Below are 25,320 nucleotides of genomic sequence, written 5' to 3' on the forward strand. Positions count from 1 at the left end.
GTTAGTTTCTTGGTGCTACGTACTTGGTTAATTTTACTACTATTTACAAACATTACCTCCCAAAGCCAAAGTCATTAAATAAAACCATGCACTCCCATGAAATGCTTAACTAACTTACCAGGTGGATATAATTTCATCAGTGTGACTTAGATGTTAGGATAAGTTCCCTTTCCATGCAGGTAGCTAAAAATTAGACAGTCACTGCTTGTGAGGTTTAGTATTCTATTGGCTAGCTAAAGCTGTACTTGTCTATCCATCAAAGGGCCTGCCAGTTCATACAGCACGGGACCAGGGCACTACCTAACCAGTTCTGTTCTAAGGGTAGGCCTTGCTCACTGGAAACACAATCCACAGGCTAGCTAATCACCAAATGTGAGACCTAGTGTAATGAAGTGAGCTGGTCTTCCCAGGCTCTTCCTTTGGGAATATGTTTCAAATGCCGAGAGAATCAGGTAGTTAATACACACTAAATCTAAGAGAAAGTAGAGAAAAGTCCACAAGTGAAGCTGAGGCTCCGAAGTATATAGAATAAAGGACTCGGCAAATAGGAGAATGGGTCAGGAATGGAAAAAGCTGCGTGCTATACTAAGGATGTTAAGAGTTTGGACTGTCGTTCTCCTGCTGCTAAGATCCTAACAGGTGGCTCCCCATCTGAGGCCACGATAAACGTTTCAGCGCCCGAAGTTTTCGTGAGACCTTTATTCCTTTACTGCTACTTGTGTCTCCTCCTTCAATCCTCTCGCTCCCGCTTCCACCAATTATCCCAAGTAGACGGATTTGATTCTTGCAATTAAAATCGCTAATTAACACACTTAGGGAATGAAAGGAGTGGGTAGAGTGAGCCTTCAGTTTTTGGGCATGTACTGCTCACTGACAACTTCTGTTAATTCCTCCAATACTGTAGGGAGTTCTACGTACACAACAAACTAGCCCTAACTTAAGCACTTGAAGCTTTCACCTCCATCCTTCCTATGGCAGACACAGACCACTAACCGTGCTCCCACAGCACAAACCGTGGTATCCGATTGGCGGGGGTTGCGGGGGGGGGGCTCGCAAGATTTATCTTTGACACAATGAAGGACAAGTACCCGGCTCTTCCCCTCAAGGTTCCAGAGGACCATACTAGCCGGCTGGAGTCCGCTTATCCAAGATCGCCGGCGCGGGACAGGGACTCCCCGCACTTGGAGACATTCCTGGGCAGCCAGCACCCCGGACCTCCCGGCCCCCGCCGCCCGTCTGGTCACCTGTAATTGTAGGCGCTGAAATGCTTGCTCTCTCTCAGCATCGCCCGGTACAGATCTAACACTTGCGCGCGGCTGGAGGCTGCCATTTTGGAAAGAAAAAAAATAAGTGGGTCCTCTTCGTGGAGGTCCCGCGTTTAACCCAACCACAAAATTTCAGCCTATGCAAAAACCACGAACGAAATAAAATGCAGTGGAGTTTTGTCTCGCTAGCACGTCAGGCCTCAGCCTGGGCGAGCAGCTGCCCCCGCCTCGGGCCGCTCCCTACCGCGGCCCGCGTCGCTCACGGCTTAGGGAGGCGGGCACAGGCGGGCGCAGGCGGGATTCGGGCAGCTAAAGGGGAGGTGCCCACGAGGAAGGCGGTTCTGCTCGTGTATCCCCAAGAAGCTCTAGCTTGTAGCAGCGCTGGGAGCAGGCTGAGGGTGGGAAGCACGATGGGCCCAGAGGGGACAGAGCTAGGCCATGGGGATGGGACCTGGGGGCTGCTTGTGCACTGCGCCACGCTCCTCCAGAACTGAGGAGGTCAGAGAGTTGGGTACTGAGGGGCATTGAGGACGTGCAGTCGTTCAAAGGATGCCTACACGGGAATCGTGCCGGGTCACGGCGAGGACATTTGAGTTTCTCAGCACGGCGCCAGGTAGCACCACCGCCCGGCGTGGAGCCGCGTTGCCCGGGTAACAGAGCGCAGGCCTTGCGGACGCTCTCCCACTGGCTGCAAATGCCCCTCCCCTCCCGCTGAGGTCGCCCTCCGCGCTGCCTGAGAGGCCGTTTGGGATTTCCAAGGTCCTTTTGCTGAGGTGGCTCTTTGTCGGTGGGCCCTGGGTGGGGGGCAACTAGTTGCGTGCGGGCACCACGGCATCGGGGCTCAGAGTACACGAGTCAATGGTTCTTTGGCGGTCCGGCACCGCTCAGGGCTACCGGGTAAGGGGCCTCAGAGGCAAGGTCCGCTTTCTTGTCCAAATGGCAGCGCCCAGCATGCTGTGAACGGAACTCTGAGGTGGGGATAAGAGCCTTCCTCCGGAGAGTAAGTGAGCCTACAGCGCTTCAGATTTTAAATACCCCAGGTCTGAGCCTCCCGGGCGGGCGGTTGGTGAGTGCCGATCTCGCCGCAGCCTGGGACGTGGGCGGTTGGTGTGGTAGGGAGTTACTTTGCCATGGATTTTTTTCTCTTTATGGACTATTTGTCTTCGGGGTTCTGCTTTTGAGTCATAAGTCCTTTAGAGTTTTGTTACCTTATAAATGTGATCTGGGCTGTACGCATGGGTGATTAATTGGGCAAACTTTAGGGATTCAAGCACTCTGTCGCAGAGTAAGTTTTCTGTTGAAGCTTTTCATGACTGAGTTTTCTCCCTTGCCTTTTTTCTGAAGACGTCAACTTTTCTGAACTACTACCATCCTACAGTGATGGATAAGTTGGTGGTTCTGGTCCTTGAACGTAGGACTGGGCGCAAGGAAGCCTTATGTAGTTCTCTGGTTACTGTGTTTGCAAAGCCCTTGTCTCTGGAATCTTACTGCATGTAATCTGTGTTAGGAAGAGCCACAGTTTTCTGTCCCCAGATACCGAAAGGGAAACCTTTATAGATACGAAACAAGTTTGCATTTACGCCTATCGTAATCCAATCTCTGAATTATGGTTTTATTTCCTCTGTTTAACTTCATGTGGTTTTGAAATGACACCTTGCTTAACTGTCAAAGCAACCTCGTATTTTCAGGAATTTTAAGGGCAGGAAACGCTTCTTTAACTTTACCACACTTACTGTATATACTCATTATGTTACTCGCTAGAATGCAATGACATTTTTAAAAAGGCATGGAAGGGAAAATACTTTTACTGAAATCCTCTTAAGCTTCCTATCTGATTTTTTAAAGGTCTCATACGTCAGTGAGTCTCAAAGTAAGGTTTTTCAAGGGTAGCTGACGTCTGTCACTCTCTTAGGTTGATCAGGTCGTTGGGCGAGTCTTCCCTTAGGTTTTGTTGAAAGGGCTTTTAATATTTTGAATTTTTCCTTTGGCATTACTCAAAGGCTTTAAGACCAAGGGAACTGCAGGTTATTACAGAAGTAACACCTGGGAAAACTACAACGTTGATGCAAGTTAAAAATAGAAAAAACTATCAAAGAAGAAAAAACATGACAATTATTTTGCCTTGTTTAAAACAGTGGGGATTGTATTATTTTATATTATGCTTTGATCTAGAAAATGAAGTTGGGATAATATACAATAGTTTATGTGTAATTATCAAGCAGTTTAATCATTAATGTATAATTAATGTATCTAAATGACTAATTTTGTTGTAATCAAATAAAACTTTTCAAATATATAAAGTTTAGTTTGTTTGGATAGCCTAATCACCTGTTGGTACAAGGTTAGGAATGTGATAGCTTCTCAGTTGACTGTAAGCTAAGTCCTCACAAAAATACTTTTATTTTATTTGAAATAATTTACCATATGTTATATATTGTTGCCTTGAAAGATTAATAAAAATGATCAAATTCCAAAGCCAAATCTTTACTTTTACACATCTTCATTGCAGAGATGACTATTTTCAATAAGAATTGCCCATCTGAGGTTGAAAGTGGAATTAGGCCAGAAGCTGGATGGACCATACTTATATACCTTTTAATATTCATTTATTCTGGGCTGAATATTCTCTTGGGTAATGGCCCATTTACTACTGTTTAAGCCTCAAATGTAAATATTTTCTTAATATTCACTTATCCATTGTTACGAAATATCAATAGTTCTTTCCTTACCTATGTCAAATACATTACCTTATGTTAAAATTAGGATTGCTAATGAACACTTAACGCTTTTTAAAGAGAAATTTCTTTAATCATATTAAGCAAAATAAATGTAACAGTAATTTACTGTCCCTAGGCCTAAATATTAAAATATTTAAAGAAAATCTTGTATATACCACCAACTTGTGATACTATGACTTAGAAATTATTCCACTCCAAACATGGATCCAAGTCTTTATTATACATAATTGTCATTTGATTTCATTGATTCTTCATTCTAGTAGAATATGAAGCTGGAAGAGACCTTGGACATCAACTCACTCATTTTTACAGATGAACAAACTAAAGTTCTTTCCTCATTCATTCATTCATGCACCATTTATTGAAACCTTCCTAAGTGCCATACATTATACAAGATGATCTAGTTACAACGATGGGAGTCTCCTTCTCCTTGCAGAAACCAGTAGGGACCTCGATAAGCAGAGTAATAATTTTTTGACAGGTGCTATGACAAGGTAATACAGGGTCTGGCACAAATAACACCCTGTTTTTATTACAAAATCATGAGCATGTAATTCTGAAACATAACAATATTATTCTCAGGCACACCATATGACATTTTAGGTGAAATGTTCAAATTGCTGTCCATCTCATGCGGGACATTCACATACCCTCCCAACCCCACTCAAGCAAGCTTTACTTCTGCTGGACCCTGTATTATCAAGTGTTAGGGGAGTACACAGGAGGGACATTAAACTAGGATTTTGACCTAAGGGAAAGCTTTCCATCATAGAAGGCACTTTCATAATGAGTAGTAAGACCCAGGTGAAGAATGTAAAATAGTATGTAGAGATAGTGGTGTACATTCAAAGCATGGGGGCATAAAGGAGCATGATCAATTCAGGGGATTTTAAACAGTTGGATGTGTGGGGAGACCTAAGGCATGGTTAGCCCTGTACCTGCTTGCTTGCTTGCTTGCTTGATTGATTTAGTTTATCTTTTCAAAGATCCAGCTCCAGGATTTGTTGATCGTTTGAATTGTTCTTTTAGTCTCTATGTCATTCAGTTCTGCTCTGATCTTGATTTTTTCCATCCTTCTCACTGTGGGGTTTGTTTGTTGTTGTTTCTCCAGTTCTTGAAGCTGTAGAGTTAGGTTGTTTATTTGAAATGTTTCTATCTTTTTAAGGTAGGCCTGTATTGCTCTGAACTTCCCTCTCAGGATTGCCAACGCTGTGTCCCATAGGTTTTGCACTGTTGTATGTTCATTTTCATTTGTTTCCAGAAACTTTTTGATTTTTTCTTTGATCTCATTATTGACCCATTCATTGTTTAATAGCATGCTATTCAGTCTCCATGGGTTTGAATGTTTTTGAGTTTTTTCCATGAGCTTGGTTTCCAGTTTCAAGCCCATGTGGTCTGAGAAACTGCTTGTTATAATTTCACTTTTTCTTGAATTTTTTTAGGGTTGTTTTGTGTCCTATCATGTGGTCTGTCTTTGAAAATATTCCATGTGCATTTGAAAAGAATGTTTCACGTTTCTCCCTTACTTTCTTTAGGATTCTGTGATCTTTTGGGATGAAAAGTTCTATATATGTCAGTTAAGTCCATTTGATCTAATGTGTCATTCAGTTCCACAATATCCTAGTTGATGTTTTATTTGGAAGACCTATCCATTTTTGACAGTGGGGTGTTAAACCCCCTACTATCAGTGTGATGCTGTCTGTATCTTTCTTGAAGTCCTCCACGATTTTCCTTATATACTTGGCTGTTCCTATATTGTGCATATAGGTGTACAGTGTTTATATCTTTTTGATGGATTCTTCTTTTGAGTGTTATGAAGTGTCCTTCTGGGTCTCTTTTTTTGGCTTTTGTTTTGAAATCTATTTTGTCTGATATAAGTATTGCTACCCCTGCTTTTTTCCACTGTCCATTTGCTTGGGATATTTTTTTCCATCCCTTTCCTTTCAGTCTGTGTAGGTCCTTTGTTCTGAGGTGGGTCTCTTGTAGGCAGCATATGTGTGGTTCATGTTTTCTTACCCATTCAGCTACCCTGTGTCTTTTGATTGGAGCATTTAATCCATATACATGTAAAGTTATTATTGATAGGTACTTAATCATTTTTCCCTTTGTACCTGTGTTCCTCTTTTTCTCACTCTTTTTCTTCATCTTCTTTTTTTTTTATTTTGTGATATTTAGTATGTGCCCACATTAAGCTAAGGGTACTATTAAGGACTTACAAACCAAAATAAAACAAGACAAATTTACACAAAGACAGTAATTTAACACCTTTATTAACAGGTGCTTGCAGTTTGTTGACTTTTTTGAAAAAATCAAGTTGTACACTTTTATTACAAATTAAAAATGAGGTTCTTAAAAATCTCAACTTGACCAGATATGAAACAATTTAAAAACCTTTAAAGGTGTATTGAGAAAAACCAGGCTTATTTTTTTTTAAAAACACGTTTGTCATTACCAAAAAGAGACATCTTTAGATAAAAATAATAAAAACCCCATGCTGCATAGATAATGCAGATAGTTCTAGTCATCTGGTCAACGGGCAAAAAGCAAGCACTTAAGGTCTTCAGCTCCAATCTTTTGTTCATTTCTTATTGCTGGAATTTCATATTCATTTCTTCTTGTTGGATGACTAAACCGGATGATGGTAGAGATGGTAAGCCGGCATTTACTCAGCGTCAGCCCTGCTCAGCCTCGGGAGCCGACGAATTCTCAGCTGGTGGATTGGCTGCTTTTGTCTCTTTGCCATCTTGTGGTTTAGGGTTTTCTGGGCATCTGCGTCGGTAATTGAAGTTGCGGCGGTACCGATGTTGAGGTGGCTGCTGACCTTGAGTCTCATCTCCTTGAATTTCCTTATCGTCTTAATTGCCGTCCTCTCTAGGCTGTCTTTGGTGAGGAGGGCCCCTGCAAAATTGTGGTCTGTAGCCCCGATACATATTCTGTCTCACTGGTCTACCTTGTTCTCCCACACCCTGGTTGTCAGCACCCTCCGTCACTTCTCCCTGCACAGGATTAGAATATTGTGGTCGATGCCCATAGGGTCTCCGCATGTAGTAAGGTGGGAACCGTCGCCTGCGGTAGGGCGGGCGCTCTTGGGCCTGGCCTTCAGGAGCACTCTCCGATCCCTCATTCTTTTCCCCACTCTCACTATTCTGGTAATTCTGCTGGTCATTGCGTGGAGGACCCCTGCGACGTGGATAGCGTCTATAATCGTTACGGTCTGCTGCATATTTACTGCCTTGCACTGGAACTCCACCAGGGCCTGTAACATTTGCTGCCTCCGCACCCATTTCTCCTTCAACATCATCAAATTCCACAGTCTCTCCACCTACTACGCTGCGAAGGTACTTCCTGGGATTATTCTTCTTTATGGCAATCTGGTGTACAAATACATCTTCCTTGGTGCCATTCCTGTTGATGAAACCATATCCGTTTCTTACATTGAACCATTTTACTGTTCCCAAAACCTTCGTTGCAATGATCTTGTCCTCGCCGGCTGGCGCCGCCGGTATGAGGCCGCCCAGGCCGCTGCCCTTAGTGCCGGGCTTGGTGTTGGCAGCGCTGACGTGGGGTCCGTGGGGTGGGGGGCGGCAGGCGGCTGCTGGGTCTCGGGTTCGCTGCTCATGGTTGCGGTGATGGTGACTGGGGCCGGCTGCAGCAGCTGCGGCTCCTCCCGGGGTGTGATGGTAACTAGGCTGGTGGCGGCGGCGGCCGCGGTGGGGCTGCTCAGGGCTCTCTGGGGTCCGCTCTCCGCTCCGCTACCGTTTGAACTCTTTTTCTTCATCTTAAACCGGACCTTTAGCATATCTTGTAGTGCTGGTTTGATGGAGGTGTATTCTTTTAGCCTTCTTATGTCTGGGAAACTCCTTATTTCACCTTCCTTTTGAATTGAGAGTCTTGCTGGGTAGAGCAGTCTTTGTTGCAGACCTGTGCTTTTCATGACTTGGACTAGTTCTTGCCATTCCCTTCTGGCTTGCAGTGTTTCTGTTGAGAAGTCAGCTGCCAGCCGTACCGGGGCTCCCCTATGTGTTACTGCACGTTTCTCCCTTACTTCCTTTAGGATTCTCTGTTTGTCCTTGATATTTGCCATTTTAATTATGATGTGTCTTGGAGTGTACCTCACTGTGTTCCTCTTGAATGGGACCCTTTGTACTTTCTGGACTTGTGTGACTTTCTCTCCTCAAATGATGGAAGTTTTCCATCATTTTCCATCTTTTTCATACAGGTTTTCTATCTCTTGCTCCTCTTCTTCTGGTATCCCTATTATATGGATATTATTATGTTTCAGGTTGTCCTGCATTTCCTTAAATGCCTCTTCATTCTTTCTGAGTCTTTTCATTTTCTTGCTCTTTCTGGGAGCTTTTTTCTACCTTATCTTCCAGCTTGCTGATTCATTCCTCTGCTTCATCCTGGCTGCTTTTGATTCCTTCTACTGTGTTCTTCAGTTCAGAAATTGTATTCTTCATTTCCTCTTGTCTCTTATTGATTGTTTTTATTTTCTTCATGCTGATTTAGTTTGCAGTAAGTTCCTCGTAGTTTCTCTGTACTTTTTTGTAATTCTCTCTGAGCTCACTGAGCTCATTGAGCTTCCTTATAACCATTGTTTTGAACTCAATATCTGATAGTTTACTTGCCTCTATTTCACTTAGTTCTCTTTCTGGGGATTGCTCCTTTCCCTTCAACTTGGGGGTGTTTCTTCCCATTCTCTTTGAGACTCTTCTTTTTTGCTTCTACTTCTTAAGTTGATCTGTCTTGATTTCCTGACTTCGTGGTGTGAACTTCTATGGTAGGAGACCACTGTTTTTACTTTCTGGATCTGCCTGTCATGATTCAGATGTTGACCCTGTGTGATCATACGCAGTCCCGTTTGAGACTTCCAGGAATCTACTGTCTGTGGTTGTCTCCTTCAGTTGTTAATCTTGTACCTGCTTTATTTTAATAATGTTTCCTCTGTTTTGGGTATATGTCATTTCTTCTCATACATTGGCTGGATCACATACGTCAAGCAGAACTTAACATCTGAGCTATTGAAATATCTATTAATTTTTCAGGTGATGTTAGGCTTTCTTTGGTAGACTTTTGTTTCAGAACATATTTTTGAATTGTGTATTCAATGAGCACTAAAATTCTCTATCTTTGCCTCCACATTTAATGCTGGTTGACTAGTCTGGTGGTTCAAGTAACTGTTCTTGTGGATACTTGAGGATATAAATCAAATACCAATCCTGTTTTCCAAGAGTAATAGTGTAAATACAATTTGTGTGTAACTAAAATATGTGATAGAAAGTGCTACGTCCTGCAAGGGACATGTTTGTAAAGTGTTATGGGGTTTCAGAGCATGAAGAGGTCACTTCATAGCTGATTCCTGGGCCATACCTCAGACCAATAAAGCATGGCTGAGGCCCAGCCTTGTGGAATTTTTTTTTTTTTTAAATCCCCAGAGGTTTGAATGAAGCCAGGGTAGAGAAACACTGATCTGTGGGAATTAGGGGGTTTTATGGAAGAGGTAGTGTTGATGTTGAGTTTGAGAGGATTTAGGTTTGAGCTGGGCCTTGAAGGGAACTATAGGATTTGGAGGTGTGGGTGTGGTGGTAAGATGGCTACTGCAGGAATGTTTATCCTTGAAAGGATTAAAGAGAGAGGGCCTGACTGAGGTGTAGGGAAGAATAATCATGGCCTAAGAAACATGGAAAGACCTTATTTAGAGCAGGAGAGCCATGAGGGTGAGTACAGGGAGATAGGGCTGGTAGATGAGAAAGCTGTTATCTTCATTTAAGGGAAGGGAAACTGAGAGGTTAGGTTACTTAGCCCTCGTTATACAGCTAGGAAGCAATGGGGTTGGCATTGGCTCAAGAGGTGATCTGTCTAACTATGAACCTTTAAGTGCCAGCTTCAGGAATCTGAGGTTTATTCATTTTTCTTGAATAACATGGGTAAATTTTAGTCATACTTGAATTTTAATTTAGTTGGATTCTCACTATTTGTAAAGCTAACTGGTTTGTATAGGAATTACAATATTCAGAGATTCTCAAATGTTGATTTTTACGCTAGGCTTTAGTCTTTTAAGATAAATTTACATATTTTTTCTATAACATTTCTTTGAAAAGACGTAGTGCCTTTTTTAGGTTGTCTGGTTGTGTGTGTGAGAGACATTACCTCTTGGGATTTCCTGACACATTCTGTGGAAGCTCTTCAACTCTTATTAAGAAAATCTGTTCTCTGAGAAAGTTAGAATGTTTCATTGATTGGAGGCTAAGGGTTCCCTTAATTGTGGGCAGCAACAGTAAGACTGACCTTTGATTTTTTTGGTAAAATGTATCCAATGTCCCTTAGTTCTAGAGAATCTTCTTAAAATTAGTTCTTTGCTTTCCAGCCCTGGTCAGGTAGCTCATTAGATTGGAGCGTTGTCCCCATATACCAAGGTTGCTGGATTGATTCTCATTCAGGGCACATACAAGAATCAACCAATGAATGCATGAATAAGTGAAACAACAAATTGATGTCTCTCTCTCCCCCACTTCCCCCCTCCCTCCCCATCTCCCCGCTCTCTACCTACCCCCTTCCCCTCTCTCTCTGTAAAATCAATAAGTGAAAGTTAAAAACAACAAATTCTTTGTCTTCAAAAGGAAAGAAACCATCTTTTCTTAATATAAACCTCCACCAACATGGGAATCTTTTACAATGTGGTATATGGTAATATTACTGTCATTTTTCTTTTTCTTACTAGTTATAAGGAATACATTTTAGGAATAATGTTTTTATGTTGTCTGGATATTTTAGAATGATTCGTTCATCAGACTAGCTCTACATGTGATAATGATAGCTATTATTTACTGAGTTAATTTTCTCTTCCAGAAGCTTTTTTGGGAACTTTACAAACAACTCATTTCAGTAATCCTTCTAAAGATACTTTTGGAGTACTGATTGACTTCTTCGAAGGGGGAGTAATAGCTGCTGTCACTTGCTTGTCCAAATAAGTTGGTTGTTTACAGAAAACATGTAGGATTCTCAATGCTGACTCTTTGTTTATAAATAAACTGCTTGTGTTTTGCTAATCACTGGCAAAACACTTTGTTACTGTTTCAAGATATACAATACTGAGTTTTGTGAAGTTAACTGATCTCTTGGAAGGACAGTTTGTTTTTGTAAAGGAAAAACCTACAGTTATTCCTTACTGTGTGTTTTCTTTCCTGTGTTTCTCTTATTATTCATACAGAACACTTCACTTCCGGTCATCAAATGTTTGGGTTTTTTTATTTCCTTACACCAAGCAATTCATTGCAATACCTGCTGCATGTTTTAAAATTCAACTCAATTTTGATGTTTCCCGGAGATAGCATCAGATTTCACCAGACTGCCTTGCTCAGATGGGAATTGCAAGTAGTAGGGCCCTAGGTCACCTGCAACTGTCTGATTTGATTACAAATTGGAATTTCTCATTACCTCTTCCTCAGGCTTGATTAATTTGTAAGAGTGGCTCACAGAACTTGGGGAAACACATTTACCATTTTATTAAAAGATATGATAAAGGAGGCCATGAACAACCAGATGAAGAAGTCTTTAGGATGAGGTCTGGGGAGCACAGAAGCTTGTTTCTCCATAGGGTTGGGGTGCATCATCTTCCCAGTGTTGATGTCACCAACCTGGACTCTCTCGAACCCCATACTGTTGGGATTTTATGGAGACTTCTTCATTAGGCATGATGAGTTACTAACTTTATTTCCAGCCCCCTCTCCCCTGTCTAGAGAAGTAGAGAGCTGGGTTAAAAATCCCAAACTTCTAATTATTGCTCTTTCTGGTGACCAGCCCCCATCCAGGAGCCTGCCTAGAGTCACCTCATGAGAACAAAATATCTTCCTAGTGCTCTTACTACACGGGAATTTACAGGGGTTTAGGAGCCTTGTGTCAGGGACAGGGTCAAAGACAATTATTAGAACAAGAGATGCTCCCAGTGTTCTTGTCACTTTGGAAATTACAAAGGTTTTTAGGAGCTCTGTGCCAGGAACCAGTGTTTTCCATACTGTGTGTTTTCACAGGAAAACATATAAATATGTTTTCTGTTATCTCATTAATCTTTGATACTTGTCTTTGTTTGGGTTACTATAATAATGTACTATAAACTGGGTAGCTTATAACAACAGAAATTTATTTCTCACAGTTCTGGAGGCTGGGAAGTACCAGATCCAGGTGCCAACAGATTCAGTGTCTGGTGCGAACTTCCTGGTTCACAGAGGTCCTAACTTTTCTTGGTGTCCTCACGTGGTGGAAGGGGCAAGGCATGTCTCTGGGCCCTCTATTATAAGGGCACTAAACCCATTTTTTAGGAGGCCTCATTATCTAATCACTTTTGGAAAGCTCTGTCTCCTCATACCATTGGTTTATAACTTACGATTTTAACATGAATTTTGTGGGGCGGGGGGTGGACATAAGCATTCAGTCCATGCAGTACTATACTGGAAAATGTTATTACCAACAGAAGCTAAACAATTAATGACTTATTTACCATTATAGTGAATACTTATATAATGTAGTATTTCATAAATTTTTAATATGAAAATTTATTTGTTGAGCACAACTGAAGCAATTCAGCTTGGCAAACCTGTGTCCTATTATGAGCTTGAATTAACTAATACCAGAGACTGAACCCAGGACCTAGGCATGTGACCTGACCAGGAATCAAAGCTGTGACCTTTTGGTTTACAGGATGATGCTCCACACCAGCCAGGGCTACCTTACCTTTTTATATTTTAAAATTATATACTTGCACAATCGTAAGTTAATGGTTTCATGTTGGTTTCTCCCAGCAGAAGAGTGAAGGGCTAGTTTATTACTGTAACTGTAGTGTCTAGTGGGTGTTGAGTAAACATATCTTGGATGACTGAATAAAGAAGACTGAAATCCTTAGATTTATGCATCTTCCATCTTCCTGTTCCACCACTACCACCAATTTTAGGTAACATGAGTTTTTAGCCACAGCAGAAATTTAGCCACCACTTTAGTCACAGTTTTTAGCCACAGCAGTTTGTTTCATTTGTTTTGAGGACATTGTTCCCTCCTGGTTATGGTTTAGGTTTAGATTTTATAATGGAGAGTAGTATAGTCCTTAGCATACTAACGGAACTAGCATCTGGGCAGTTTCTGTGGAAAAGTGGTAAGTATTTAGGATACATTTTCTCTTGTGTTAGGATTTATTCTCCTACAATTTAGCATTATCTTAAAATAATCTTTATTGGCATTATTTTTCTAATTTGACATGAAGAACCCCTGGTAGTGAATATTTTTATTTTATATTTTGGATAACCTTGGAAGCATGGAAATGATTCTCATTTTAGCAGCTTATTGTGCTTAACCAAGGCATGTTATTTAAAATTGCATTTAGAATCTCTATTTTCTTTCTAAAAGAGTAGTTAGTCTCAGGAGAAGCTGTATGAATTATTGACACAAGTTACTGACTTACAATGGGGATGCTTTTAAATAAAATTATTTAGTTTCAGCAGGCTATAATCTTAGATTGTTGGTAATAGTTTTACTGTTTCTAGGGTGATTTATCGTGCATTTTTGAAATGATTGTAAATGTTTGTATGTGATAGTAAGGGAGAAAACTTGACTAGGATGTTGTCAATTTGGTTACATCTCACAGCTGTATCAAGCTTTTCTGTATCATTTTAGGTAAGTCATTTGACATTTGGGTGATGATATAATTTATTTCCTAAATCAGGACACTGAAAGTGGATGCTCTTAAATGATGCTGCTGGGACACAGGCATACCTGAACTGTCTAAGGGAAATGGAGATGTATGGTTATCCTCTTTGGTACATAAGTTTGTGATGACAATGTTAATATGAATACCCTTGTGTTTTAGGATCTTCCAGAATTAGGGAGGCCTTCTCATGACAAGACCATAGGTTACTTTGTTTGTAAAAAGATAGATATTGTAATAACCAAGAGCCTGGAACTTGTCAAAGATTTAACTTCTCTTTTATTCCCTAGAGGATCCCTGTATCTTTGCAGCCCTCTGCCCAGAGGTTGGGTTCTTTTTTTATTTAATTGAATTTATTGGGGTGACTGGTTAATAAAATTATAGGTTTCAGGTAGACAGTTCCATAATACATTTGTATATTGTTTTGTGAGTTTTGATTCTTTAATAGTCTGAATGGCTCTGGATCCCCAATCTGCCGTGGCTTCATCTGCAATAGGAGATTCAGGATTGGGGTAGGGGTGGGCGTGCCGGTGTGATGCAACCAAAGGGTTCATTGTGCTTTAGGGGTGAATCTCTGTGCATGACTGGTTAGCTGTCCTAAGGTGTGGGAGGGTGGGAAGGGTTCTACTGTTATTGTTTCACTCAATAGAGAAACCATGGGTGCATGGTTTTATCTAATGACAATCTTATATTGTTTGGACTGCTAAAAGAAAGCCCCTGAATACTAATACAAACATAAAACAATCAGGCATTTCAGAACAGGAGATTGCAGACTTTTCCTTCAGACTTCCCCATTGCAGCTCTGCAGCCTGTCCTTAGAAAGGAGCCACAGTTCTGCCTTACCTGGGTTAAGATAGTAATAATCTGTTAACTCAGTCAGCTGTAATGAGAAGGAAAAATGATCACATGTCAGTGTTACATGGTCCTGAGTCTCATGTACAGATTTTCCTGAGGGTCACAGACAATGCTTAGAATCCTCTTTCTTTCCAAACATTTTCTAACCTTGCTAGGCATTGCAAGAACATCTGATATGCTTTCTTACTTGGTTCTCATACTAATTAAATGAAGTAGGCATGTTACCCAAATTTTACCAAAAACAAAACAAAACAAAACCTTGAGGATTAGAGGATTTAAAGAAGCAACCCCAGTTCACATAGCAGATTATGTACTTGAAGTGAGGACTGTTTGTTTCCAAAAGGTTTGTATTTTCCAGATTATATGCCATATTTGATTTGGTGGTATGAGACTTGAAAGCAGCCTTGATAAATTAAATAATTTTCATTGAATTCTTATTTTCAATAATTAGCATCCTGCTGCAGTGAACTCTGTTTTACCTCTGGGTAAGCATTCGTTTTCAAGCCGTAGTTGTCCATGGGTTAGGTTATTTGCATTCTGTTTAGTTCTGTGCTTGAAAAACTATAATTACTGTGAAAATGCTTAAATGAATATGATTAGAGCGAATGAACATTACTGTGCATAAAGATGTATTTACTGAATATTTCCTACTTGATCAGTAATTTGATAAAACTTTTGATTTGGTTTTGTATTTTTCTAGAATCCCTCCAAACCTTTTTTCAACTGCAGTATCATTTTCCCCCGCTAGAACCTCTATACTGCAGGTTCTGCAGTTTAAGGCTGAGGAACATGAATTTTCAAAGATTCATGGTCTTGTCAGTTAGCTCAATCAGTTAGAACAGTGTTTTCCAGTCCGTGTACTAAACAACTATAGGGGACATAGAAAGGCAGGGTTTATGACTTCCTATATTTCTGTCATGTGCTTGTTCTCCTGTTTTTTGAACATGCAGGTAGTTTAGTGATTGCAAAAATATGCAGTGATCAAAAGCTACTGTGACTCACTAATGCTTTTATGTAATTTTGAATTGTACAGCAGAAAATAAAACTTTATGTCTGATTTTGTGGAGATTGGATAATTTTTCAAAGTTAGAATTCTAAGACTAAAGAAGGTTAGGGACTCCTGGTTAGATCATGATAATGCCAGGATGTTTGTGCCATCTTAACTGTTATGTCTCCAGTCTCTTCCATGGCTGTAGGACACATTCGTATGCCTGAATGTGGCAGAGACACGTCTTCTCATCATTCAGTGAACATTCATTCTCCTGAGAGGGTCATCCTTGGCTCCCACCCCTTCTTTGTAAATACTTAGAAGCAGTCAGTCAAGTCGATCCATCTATTTTACCTCTGTTCTGCCTCTAGATTTGTTTATGTGCCACACAATATATTAGCAGATAGATGCTGAAATAAATTATTAGATTGATTGTGCTTTGCATATAATTCAATAAATATTTGCCAAATGACTGGTCAATAATTCAATGGAATATCCTACTAGTGCTGCAGTTTCATGATTTACTAATGTTGCTTGGTTTTCTTTTTTTTTTCCCTGTCAAAATTGGATTTCTTTCATGCTGCAGAATTCTTGTATTTGAAGCTAAGTAATGTGAATTTTAAAATGTGTATGGCTCAGTTATAATAGCTCAGCCGTTTTTCTCCTTCACCTCTCTGACATTCTGGTTTATAGCTCATTAGCTCCTATTTGCACTGAAGGGACTACTCTTTGTTTATTTTGTGCCAGGTTTGAGGCTAACTGCTTAATGTGTTTTCTTATCTAATATCATAACAATAATATCAACAGTGATTTTTAATCTTTTTCATCTCATGGCACACACAAAAACAAATTACTAAAATTCTGTAGCACACCAAAAAATACACTTTTTTGCCTACCTGACCAAAAAACATGTGTAATTTTAATTCATTCTCACTGGATGGCTTTTGTGTTGGCTGTTGCCATTATTATTATTATTATTTTTTTCATTTGACAGTCCAAGGGAGAAGAGGTCAGTGCCCCGGACTGAAATAGTTAGGTATTGCATGTTTTAAAAAATCTTGCAGCACACCAGTTGAAAATTGCTGATAGAATGAGGAGACATAAATAAATAGTACCTGGCAAGCTGAGATTTGGAGTTAAACACACTTTATTGACTAAACCTCTTTCATACTCTCAATTTAAGCATTCCTTTCACTTTGGTATACCCACCTTTCATCTTATTCTTTTTGATACTGCTGTTCTCCACCAAGACCTGGAATCCTTTGGGCTTTCTACCTGTTTATTGTGCTTTATTCCTCTCATACCTTTTCTCCTTACCCAGCTTAGATTTTATGTCTGCTGCTTTTCAATATTATTCTAATTGGTCTGCTTCAGACAAGTGTAGTTCTCAGTTTTAACTATTTTCCTGCTCTGCTTTGTTGATGTATTTTTACTGGTAGAAGTGATTTACAGTATAAAAAAGAAACATTGAGGACATGTGTACACCTGGCTATCCACTGTGTCTGTCTGTCTGTGGTTTAGTGATATTGCGTATATAACCAATATGTTGAACTAAGGTGACCTATGGAATATAAGTTAAACACTCTGGATGAGAACTTATTTCCTCACCCACTCCCCCTTCAGAAGACCTTGCAATGGGAAAGTTTGGTGGAATGCGTATGGCTTTTTTTCCTTTCTCTACTTATCCTTTTCTCCCGAGGAGCTCTACTACTTAGGACCCTGACAAGTTTGAGGAGTGGGGAAAGGAGAGGAGAGTGAAGGAATCCAATGATTCTACATAAGCTGGGGTTGGTTTAGTATTCTGGGTTTGACTGTCTAATTGAGTATTTTCCTGAGTTCTTCAGAGGACCTCCTACTGGGTCCTTCCAACTTCAGCTTCCTTGAGTTAGGTGATTCTTCTTGGGCTTGCTTATGCTCCCCTTTGTCCCTGGTTCTTCTAAGGTTCCTGCCACTGAAGAAATGTTCATTGTTGGTGACATTTCACCTTCCAGGCATTCATATGCAAAATTTACAGTGGCTCAGTGCTGGCCCTCTCCCTTGCAGTCTCCTATGGCTCATAAGACATGCCTACCCCTGGTAGATATAGTAACTTCCTTGGCATAGTCCTCTTGCTGTCTAACTCTTCTCAGCCCCCATTCAGGTTTCTATTGTTTCCCAGTACAAGTTGGGTGCACATTCATGGTCTCCCTTCTTGCATGAAGTACGTATTAGCCTTCTCAAGGGGATTCCTTGAAGTTTCTACTCCTTTAGCTACGGAGGCTGACACTCTTTTCCTTTAGTTGGAGGGAGTGAGGCTAGAGGCTCCACTGAAGCTTTTTTTTTTTTAAGAAATCCTTATACAGTTTATCTTCTTTCTCTACTGTTTTGAAATCTTTGGACTGATTATAGACCTAGAGTTGTACAAATGACTTGCACTCATTTTTTTATAAATTGTACATTTTGGTTTGTATCATTTAGTCAGTTTTGCCTCATTTAAAACATCAATTTAGTGTCCTGACATGTAGTTTTTCTAAAAATAATACATGCTCATTATTTAAACATCAAAATATATTAGAAAAGTGGAGCAAGACATTTAAGCTCAAGTCTTAATATCTGGAAATAAGTGTAGTTAGTATTTGATAATCATCATTGTAAACACTTCTCTATGAATTTTTATGTAGATGAATGGAAGAATGGATGGATAGCTTAAAAGTCCTTTATGAAGATAAAATCACATCACACATCATATCTTTACTTTTTAAAAATATATTTAACTATAACAGAAGAAAGAGAAATTATAGAACTGAAGGGGTTGTTGAACTTCAAAACAATCATGGAACACTTTTGTTTTTGTCACTGACTTTTTTTGACAGACTTTGGATTTTAGCTGATATATATGGTTCCTTTGAAACATGAAAAGTGACGATTTTACTTTTTTATTCCCACTTTGGATGGCTTTTATTTCTTTGTCTTGCCTGGTTGCTCTGGCTAAGAATTCCAATACTATGCTGAATAATAATGGTGAGAGTGGGGATTCTTGTCTTGATCCTGGTCTTAGAGGAAAAGCTTTCAGTTTTTCAACATTGAGTGTGATATTTATTGAGGGTTTGTCATTTATGGCCTGTACTATGTTGAGATAGTTTCCTTCTATACTATTGGTTTGAATGGTTTAATCATAAATGGATGTTGCATCTTGTCAAACTTTTTTTTACTCTATTATGAGACCATATGATTTTTATTGTTTATTTTGTTGATATTATTTTGGTATGTGACATTGATTGATTTCCTAATGTTGAACCATCCTTGTGCCCTTGGAATGAATTCCACTTGATTATGATGTATTAATATCTTTTTAATATACTGTATTCCATTTGCTAGTGTTTAGTTTAGGATTTTTGCATTTATATTCATCAACAATGTTAGTCTGTAAATTTCTTTTATGTTGTCTCTTGCCAGATTTTGGTATCAAGATAATGTTGGCCTCATAAAATGCATTAGGAAGTGTTGCATCTTCAGTTTTTGGGAAGATTTTGAGAAAGATAAATATTAAATCTCTTACTGTTAATTGGTCTATTTAGATTTTATAATTCTTCATGTTTCAGTTTAGGAAGGTTGTGTATTTCTAAGAGCTTGTCCATTTTTTTTTCTACGTTATTGAATTTGGTGGCATAAAGCCTTTCATCATATTCTTGTATAGTCCTTTGCATTTTTGTGGTGTCTGTTGTAACTTCTCACCTTTCATTTTTGATTTTGTTTGTGTCCTTTTTCTTTTTATTTTCCTCAGTGAGTCTATACAAAGCTTTGTCAATTTTTAGAATTTTTTCAAAAAACCAGCTCTTTGTGGCATTAATTTTTTCATTGTTTTTTGTTTGTTTTATATTTTGTTTAGTTCTCTCCTAGTTCTTATTATTTCCTTCCTTCTACTGACTTTGGGCTTCATGTTTTTCTAGCTTTTTAAGGTTAAATGTTAGGTTGTTTATTAGATACTTCTTGTTTCTTAAGGTAGATATATAATGCTATAAACTTCCCCCTTATGGCTTTTGCTTTATCCCCTAAACTTCGACATATTATGTTGTTATTCTTATTTGTCTTTATGTATTTTTTTCTCTCTTTTTAAAGATTTTATTTATTTTTAGAGAGCAGGGAAAGGAAGGAGAAAGATAAGGAGAGAAACATCAATGTGTGGTTGCCTCTTCCCCACCTCCTGCTAGGGACTTGGCCTGCAATCCAGGCATGTGCCCTGACTGGGAATTGAACCGGGACCCTTTGGTCTGCAGACTGGCTCTCAGTCCACACAGCCACAGCAGCCAGGGCTTGATCTCTTTTTTAATTTCTTTGATCCAGTCGTTATTTAGCATATTGTTTAATCTTTATATATATGTGATTTTTCCAGCTTTTTGCAGCTGATTTCCAATTCTGAAGGATTGTGGGTAGAGAATATGCTTGGTATGGTTTCAGTCTTAAATTTGTTGTTGCTAGGTTTTTCCTCAACATATGGTCCATCTTTGAGAATGTTCCATGTGCACTAAAGAAGAATGTATATTCTAGTGTTCTGGGATGAAAAGTTCTGTAAATACTGCTCATGTCCATTTGGTCTAATATGTCATTTAAGGCTGATATTTCCTTATTCATTTTCTGTTTGGATGTTCTGTCCATTGCTGTCAATTGGGCATTTTGGTACCCATCTATGATTGTATTTTTGTCAGTTTTCCCCTTTAGTTCTCTTGGTAGTTGCTTTATATATTTTGATGTGTTCAGGTTGGGTTCATATATATTGTGTTATGTTGTGAGGTGTTTCCCCTTTTTCATTATAAAATTTCTGTGTTTGTCTCTTGTTACCTTTTTTATCTTGAAATCTATTTTGTTTTATATAAATATAGCTACGTCTGCTTTTCTCTGGATGCTGTTTGCTTGGAGTATCGTTTTCTGCCCCTTTGAGTTTGTGTTTTTCTTTGCAGCTGAATGTGTCTCTTGAAGACAGCAAATAGTTGGGTTTTGTTTTTTCATTCATCCTACTACTCTGTCCCTTTTATTTGGTGAGTTCAGTCCACTTACATTTAGGGTGATTATTTATACATGGGTATTTGCTATAACCATTTTATGTTTTGTTTTCTGGTAGTTCTATGTCTCCATTGTTTCTTTTTCCTTATGTTTCTGTCTGTCATTTTAGTTTAGTGGTATCCTATGATTTTTTTCTCTCTCTTTTTTTTTAATGTTATATGTCTTATTCTAGCTTTTGTTTTTTGTGGTTACCATTCGGTATATGAAAAGAAATTTTTTATGTGCAGTAGTTCTTTATCTTTTAATTGCATTGTATCTCTATTCACCTGTGTGAGTTTAGTTCTTCCCCACCTTTTATGTTCTTGTTGTCCTGATTATTCCTTTTTATGCTATGTTCATTTACAAATTGCAGTAGCTATTGTCTTCTTTTTTAAAAGCTTTTATCTCCTTTAATCTTTATGTTATATTTAAGTATTTAATATCCTATTCTGAACAAGGATTGTAATTTCCTACTTCTTTTAGGCAACTTACAATTTTGTGTCCTTTGTGTTTTTGTTTGAGGTTGAACAGCACCTTTAAGTATTTCTTGTAATGCAGGTCTTGTGGTGGTAAATTCCTTCAGTTTCTGTATGTTTGGGAAAGCCTTCATTTCTCCTTCATGTTTAAAGGATAACTTTGCTGGATATATTATTCTTGGCTGATGATTTTTCTCTTTTAATAATTTGAGTATTGGATTCCATTCTCTTCTAGCTTGTAGGGTTCCCATTTAAAAATTCCATGAGAACTTAATGGGGTTTCCTTTACAGGTTATCATTTTCTTTACCCTGTTTGCCTTGAGAATTTTTCTTTGTCATTAATTTTTTACAGTTTTAATATAATGTGTCTGGAGAAGGCCTTTTGGATTGAGGTAACTAGGTGCTCTGTTAGCTTTTTGGATTTGAGGATCCAGTTCTTTCCATAGCTTTGGGAATTTCTCATTGATTATTTGTTTGAGTAGGCTCTCTGTTCCCTTCTCTCACTCTTCTCTTTTTGGTATGCACATTATTCTTATATTGTTCTTTCTAAAGGAGTCAGATAGTGCTCTGACAGGTGTAGCTCAGTGGGTTAGGCATCATCCCAAAGACCAAAAGTGTGCCAGTTAGATTCTTGGTCAAGGCACATGCCTGGGTTGTAGGCCAGATCCCCAGTTGGGGGTGTGAGAGAGGCAGGCGATTGATGTTTCTCTCACACTTCAATGTTTCCCTCTCTTGCTCCCTCCCTTCCCCTTTCTCTAACAATAAATAAATAAAATCTTAAAAAAATGAAAAATAAAGGAGTCAGATAGCTCTTCTAGTGTTCTTTTATTTTTTATTATTTACTCTCAATTCTCTGTTCTGCCACTCAAGTCCTTTCTTGATGTCAATCTTTGATATCACTAATTCTTTCCTCCATCTAGTCTGCTCTGTTTCCTAAGTTCTCTAGTTTGTTTTTCATCCCATTTATTGAGTCTCTAAGTCCAGAATTTCTGTTTGGTTATCTTGTAAAGTTTTAATCTCTTTGGTGAAGTACTCATTTTGTTCATTGATGTTATTTCTGAGCTCATTGATTTGTTTTTCTGAGTTTTCTTGTATTTCTTTTAGTTTTTTAAGAATTGCATCCTTAAATTCTCTGTCATTTAAACCTTAATCTTCCATGTCTTTATGTTTATCCTCTGGAGACTTTTAAATTTTCTTTTTGATTTCCCTTGTTACCTTGGTTATTTATTGTCCTTGATGGATTATTTCTCTGCCTGAGTATTTGTGGAAATAAAATGTTTTTTAGGTATTTGACTCTACTGTTTAGCAGGTTGATAATAGATGTCTTTCTTTTGTCTTCCAGTAGGTGGTGCTGAAGTGCAAGTTTTTGTTTTCTCTTATCAGCACCGCTTTGGCCTCCAGAATCTCTGTGGGGTAGTGTTGTCTTGGCCATGGAAAGCATCCCATATTCCCTGAGGAGGTGGGCATCCCCTTTATGACCTGGTGGACTTGGTCTCGGGACACTACTCCCATGGATTGTAAGTGACAGTCTATGGTTTTTCTGGCCTGTGTGTTCTTGATACCACCCTCCTATAGCTGGAAGCTGCCAGCCTAGCCACTCTGTTGGAGGTGATCCAGCTGCCTCTACAAGGCTCTGCTGTGATGGGGGGAGGGGTGGGCTGCTGGAGGGATGGGTTCATGTTTGTGGGGTTCTGTTCTCTCCTCTGGTATAATGAGTATAGACCACTTAGGCTGGAAAGTTTCCTGCCCTCCCGCCCCTCCCCCGCCCCAGCTCTTTCACTATTTGCAGAGTGAGGATTTTGCTGCTGGACTGGCTACAAGGGGATTGGGTGGGCCGGTTTCCATGTTTGTGGAATCATTTGTCTGGTGTGGAGGGGCTGTTACATGCTGTGGCCCTTTGCATTGCTTTTCTGTGTCTGACCCTGGGCCCAGCCTCAATATGTGCTGACTCCCTAGGTTCTATTGCCATCTCTGCCCCTTCAGTTTGCCCAGTGCAGGTCACGCCTACTGCGTCTGCTAAGGTCCAGGCAAGAGATGGACTGTTTGGGGCTTTATATATAAAAAAGATATAATAAGTACCATTTTTCATTTGGGGCAACAGAGGCTGGAAGAACTTTTACGAATGGGCTAAGGATATACAGCTAGTTAATGGAACTGGGATTTGAACTCTTGTCTGCCTATCTGTTAGCTCAGGTTCTTTCCTCTCTCATGACCCATCTTCCCCTCATGCTTCCATTTAGGAGAGAGACCAGGATTTAAGTTGTCTAAGCAGGCTCAGAGATCAGACCTGACTTCATCTGGACTTGTATCTCTTTAATTGTTCCAGGATCACATTAGCTGACAGATGGGTCACCTGCAGATGGATCACCTTTCAGTTTCATTAGCCCACTGGTTCTCTACTCTGACCTTACAGTACCCACCTGAGAACCTTTACTTCTATTTATGTATTTATTTAATCCAAGTAGGCTTTTATTTTGTTATTAACAAATGCTTGTTTGATAAATTACATGTTTAAAGCTAGAAGTAGCACATTGAGGGAGAGTAATGCAATTTAAAGGAATTCATTTTACATATCAATAAAATAAAATTCAAAAAATTATTTTGAAGTTTTTTATTACTGACAATTTCTATAGAAAAGCAAGGTTAAAATATGGAGTTATATTTGTGTAGAATTCAGCATTCAAATAAATCACGTCTAACCATCAATATGTCATAAATGCAAGAACCCCCCAAACTACCCTAAAAGCCTATATTAATTTAAAATACTGTTCCCAGTTAAATAGGCATAAATATAAGGCACATATTAATTACAGAAGGCATTTCATGTATTATTAAGTGCAAATATAGTAAGAAAATGAAATAGAGGACCTAAAACTAAGGTATTTACTATATTTAACATTAAGTAATCTTGGCATCTTAGGATTTATGGTGTTGCTAAGGAAATAGGTGGCACAAGACTCTTTAAAAAGCTCTCCAGGTAGTTAAACTTTTTTGATACATTTTTCTACAACAGGCATTCACCCACCCCCTTAATTCTAGACATATTACTTCACAGAAAACATTTCAGTAGAGTTGCCGTAATATATGTCCCCTTTTTGATTTACTGAAAACTAAAATTGTAAGGTCTGCATCAGACAAAAGGTCATTCTGCTGAGCAGTGATTGATCTTGCTGTTATTAGCAAACTATAGGAGCTGCCTGGTCACTGTCACAAACTTTTTAAAAGATGCTTAAAAACTCTTTTCCATTGTGTTCTGAGTTGGCCAAAAGGAATGAGAATAAACTGATATTGGTCATTTGCAGAGCAGAAAGCACTATATAAAGTCAACCTGAGATGCCAGCCTTAAAGGTGCTTTCTCTATAAAGAAATCTGACTCAGCTAGAGGAAATAAAGTCACACATCTCTTTTTCTTTTTTTTTACGTTCTCAAGGTGGTTTTCTCAACCTGGTTTCATATATGAATGTTTGGCAAATGGTGTTAGGTTACCTGAAGGTTTGAGCAACATCATATTTATTAAAAGGACCTAATTAAAGAAAAAAACTAATTAAGGGAAGCTGGTTACACAAATACCTAGCAGTTCGGCTAGGGGGAAAAAAGCACTTGATTCTTCACACTAACACATCATGATGGATATTTTAGGGTAGCAATGAGATCCCAAAGCCTTTCTAACCAGGTTTATGCAGCACCTAAGAATACTTGCTCCAGTCCATATTGAAGCAGTGGTAATTTAGTAATTGCTGTGGATTGATTCAGTGGTTAGGGAAGAAGTTCTTCTGTTCTTTGGAGCACCCCATTGTTGTCCTTGCCTCTCTGGGAATAAGCACTCCATATACAACTTTCCTGTTGAAGCTGCTGCTTCTGGATTTTTAACCAGCTTTGCCAGGGCTTGGGATGGGGGTAGTGGAGACGGATTCCTCCACACACTGCTAGGACTGCTGCACCAACTCTATAACTCCTGGCTCTCTGTTTGGAGGTGGTGCAACTCAGAAGCATGCCTCTCTGCTGCCACGTCCAAGGTCTGGGCCTTCCTTTTCAGCTTCTTTCTCTTTCCCAAATTGCCTGTTCAGTTGCTTCTCCAGTAATGTATTTTCCTGGAGGTATCAGGCATGGGCTGCCTCAGCGGGGGCTTACTTTAGCTCCTCCTGTAATGCCTGCAATTTTCTGTACTGCTTCTCCTTTACCAGTGAAATGTCCCCTCCCTGCCTCCAACTGCTGCTTCAAATCAGACTCCAGCTTTTCCTTCGCCAAGAGCTATGTTGTTTTAAGCTCTGAAGTTTGTTTTACA

The 25,320-nt window shown here is 39.3% G+C and overlaps 2 protein-coding genes and 1 pseudogene across 5 annotated transcripts in view; 1 reads left to right on the forward strand and 2 right to left on the reverse strand.

Moving 5' to 3' along the window:
* LYRM4 (LYR motif containing 4) overlaps positions 1 to 1,541 on the reverse strand; it is a 153,934-nt gene extending 152,393 nt beyond the window's left edge. Inside the window, exon 1 of the mRNA XM_054591910.1 lies at positions 1,245 to 1,541. Within this exon, the coding sequence (XP_054447885.1) occupies positions 1,245 to 1,330 (86 nt within the window). The 5' untranslated portion in view covers positions 1,331 to 1,541. The remainder of the gene's footprint in view (positions 1 to 1,244) is intronic.
* A 146-nt stretch (positions 1,542 to 1,687) lies between these two features.
* The window catches only part of FARS2 (phenylalanyl-tRNA synthetase 2, mitochondrial), a 529,812-nt gene continuing 506,179 nt past the window's right edge, over positions 1,688 to 25,320 (forward strand). The window contains exon 1 of one of the 4 annotated variants that reach the window (XM_054591914.1): positions 1,688 to 1,878. The gene's annotated coding sequence lies outside the window, so the exon portion shown is untranslated. Of the gene's footprint in view, positions 1,879 to 2,020; positions 2,266 to 22,446; positions 22,495 to 25,320 lie in introns of those variants that run through there. The other 3 variants (XM_054591912.1, XM_054591911.1, XM_054591915.1) reach the window with 3 other exon arrangements.
* Positions 6,253 to 7,687, reverse strand: LOC129085519 (Y-box-binding protein 1-like; annotated as a pseudogene).

The sequence above is a fragment of the Pteronotus mesoamericanus genome, unplaced genomic scaffold, assembly GCF_021234165.1.
Source record: "Pteronotus mesoamericanus isolate MK-2021 breed Mesoamerican mustached bat unplaced genomic scaffold, CSHL_Meso_final scaffold_31, whole genome shotgun sequence".
Lineage (NCBI taxonomy): Eukaryota > Metazoa > Chordata > Mammalia > Chiroptera > Mormoopidae > Pteronotus > Pteronotus mesoamericanus.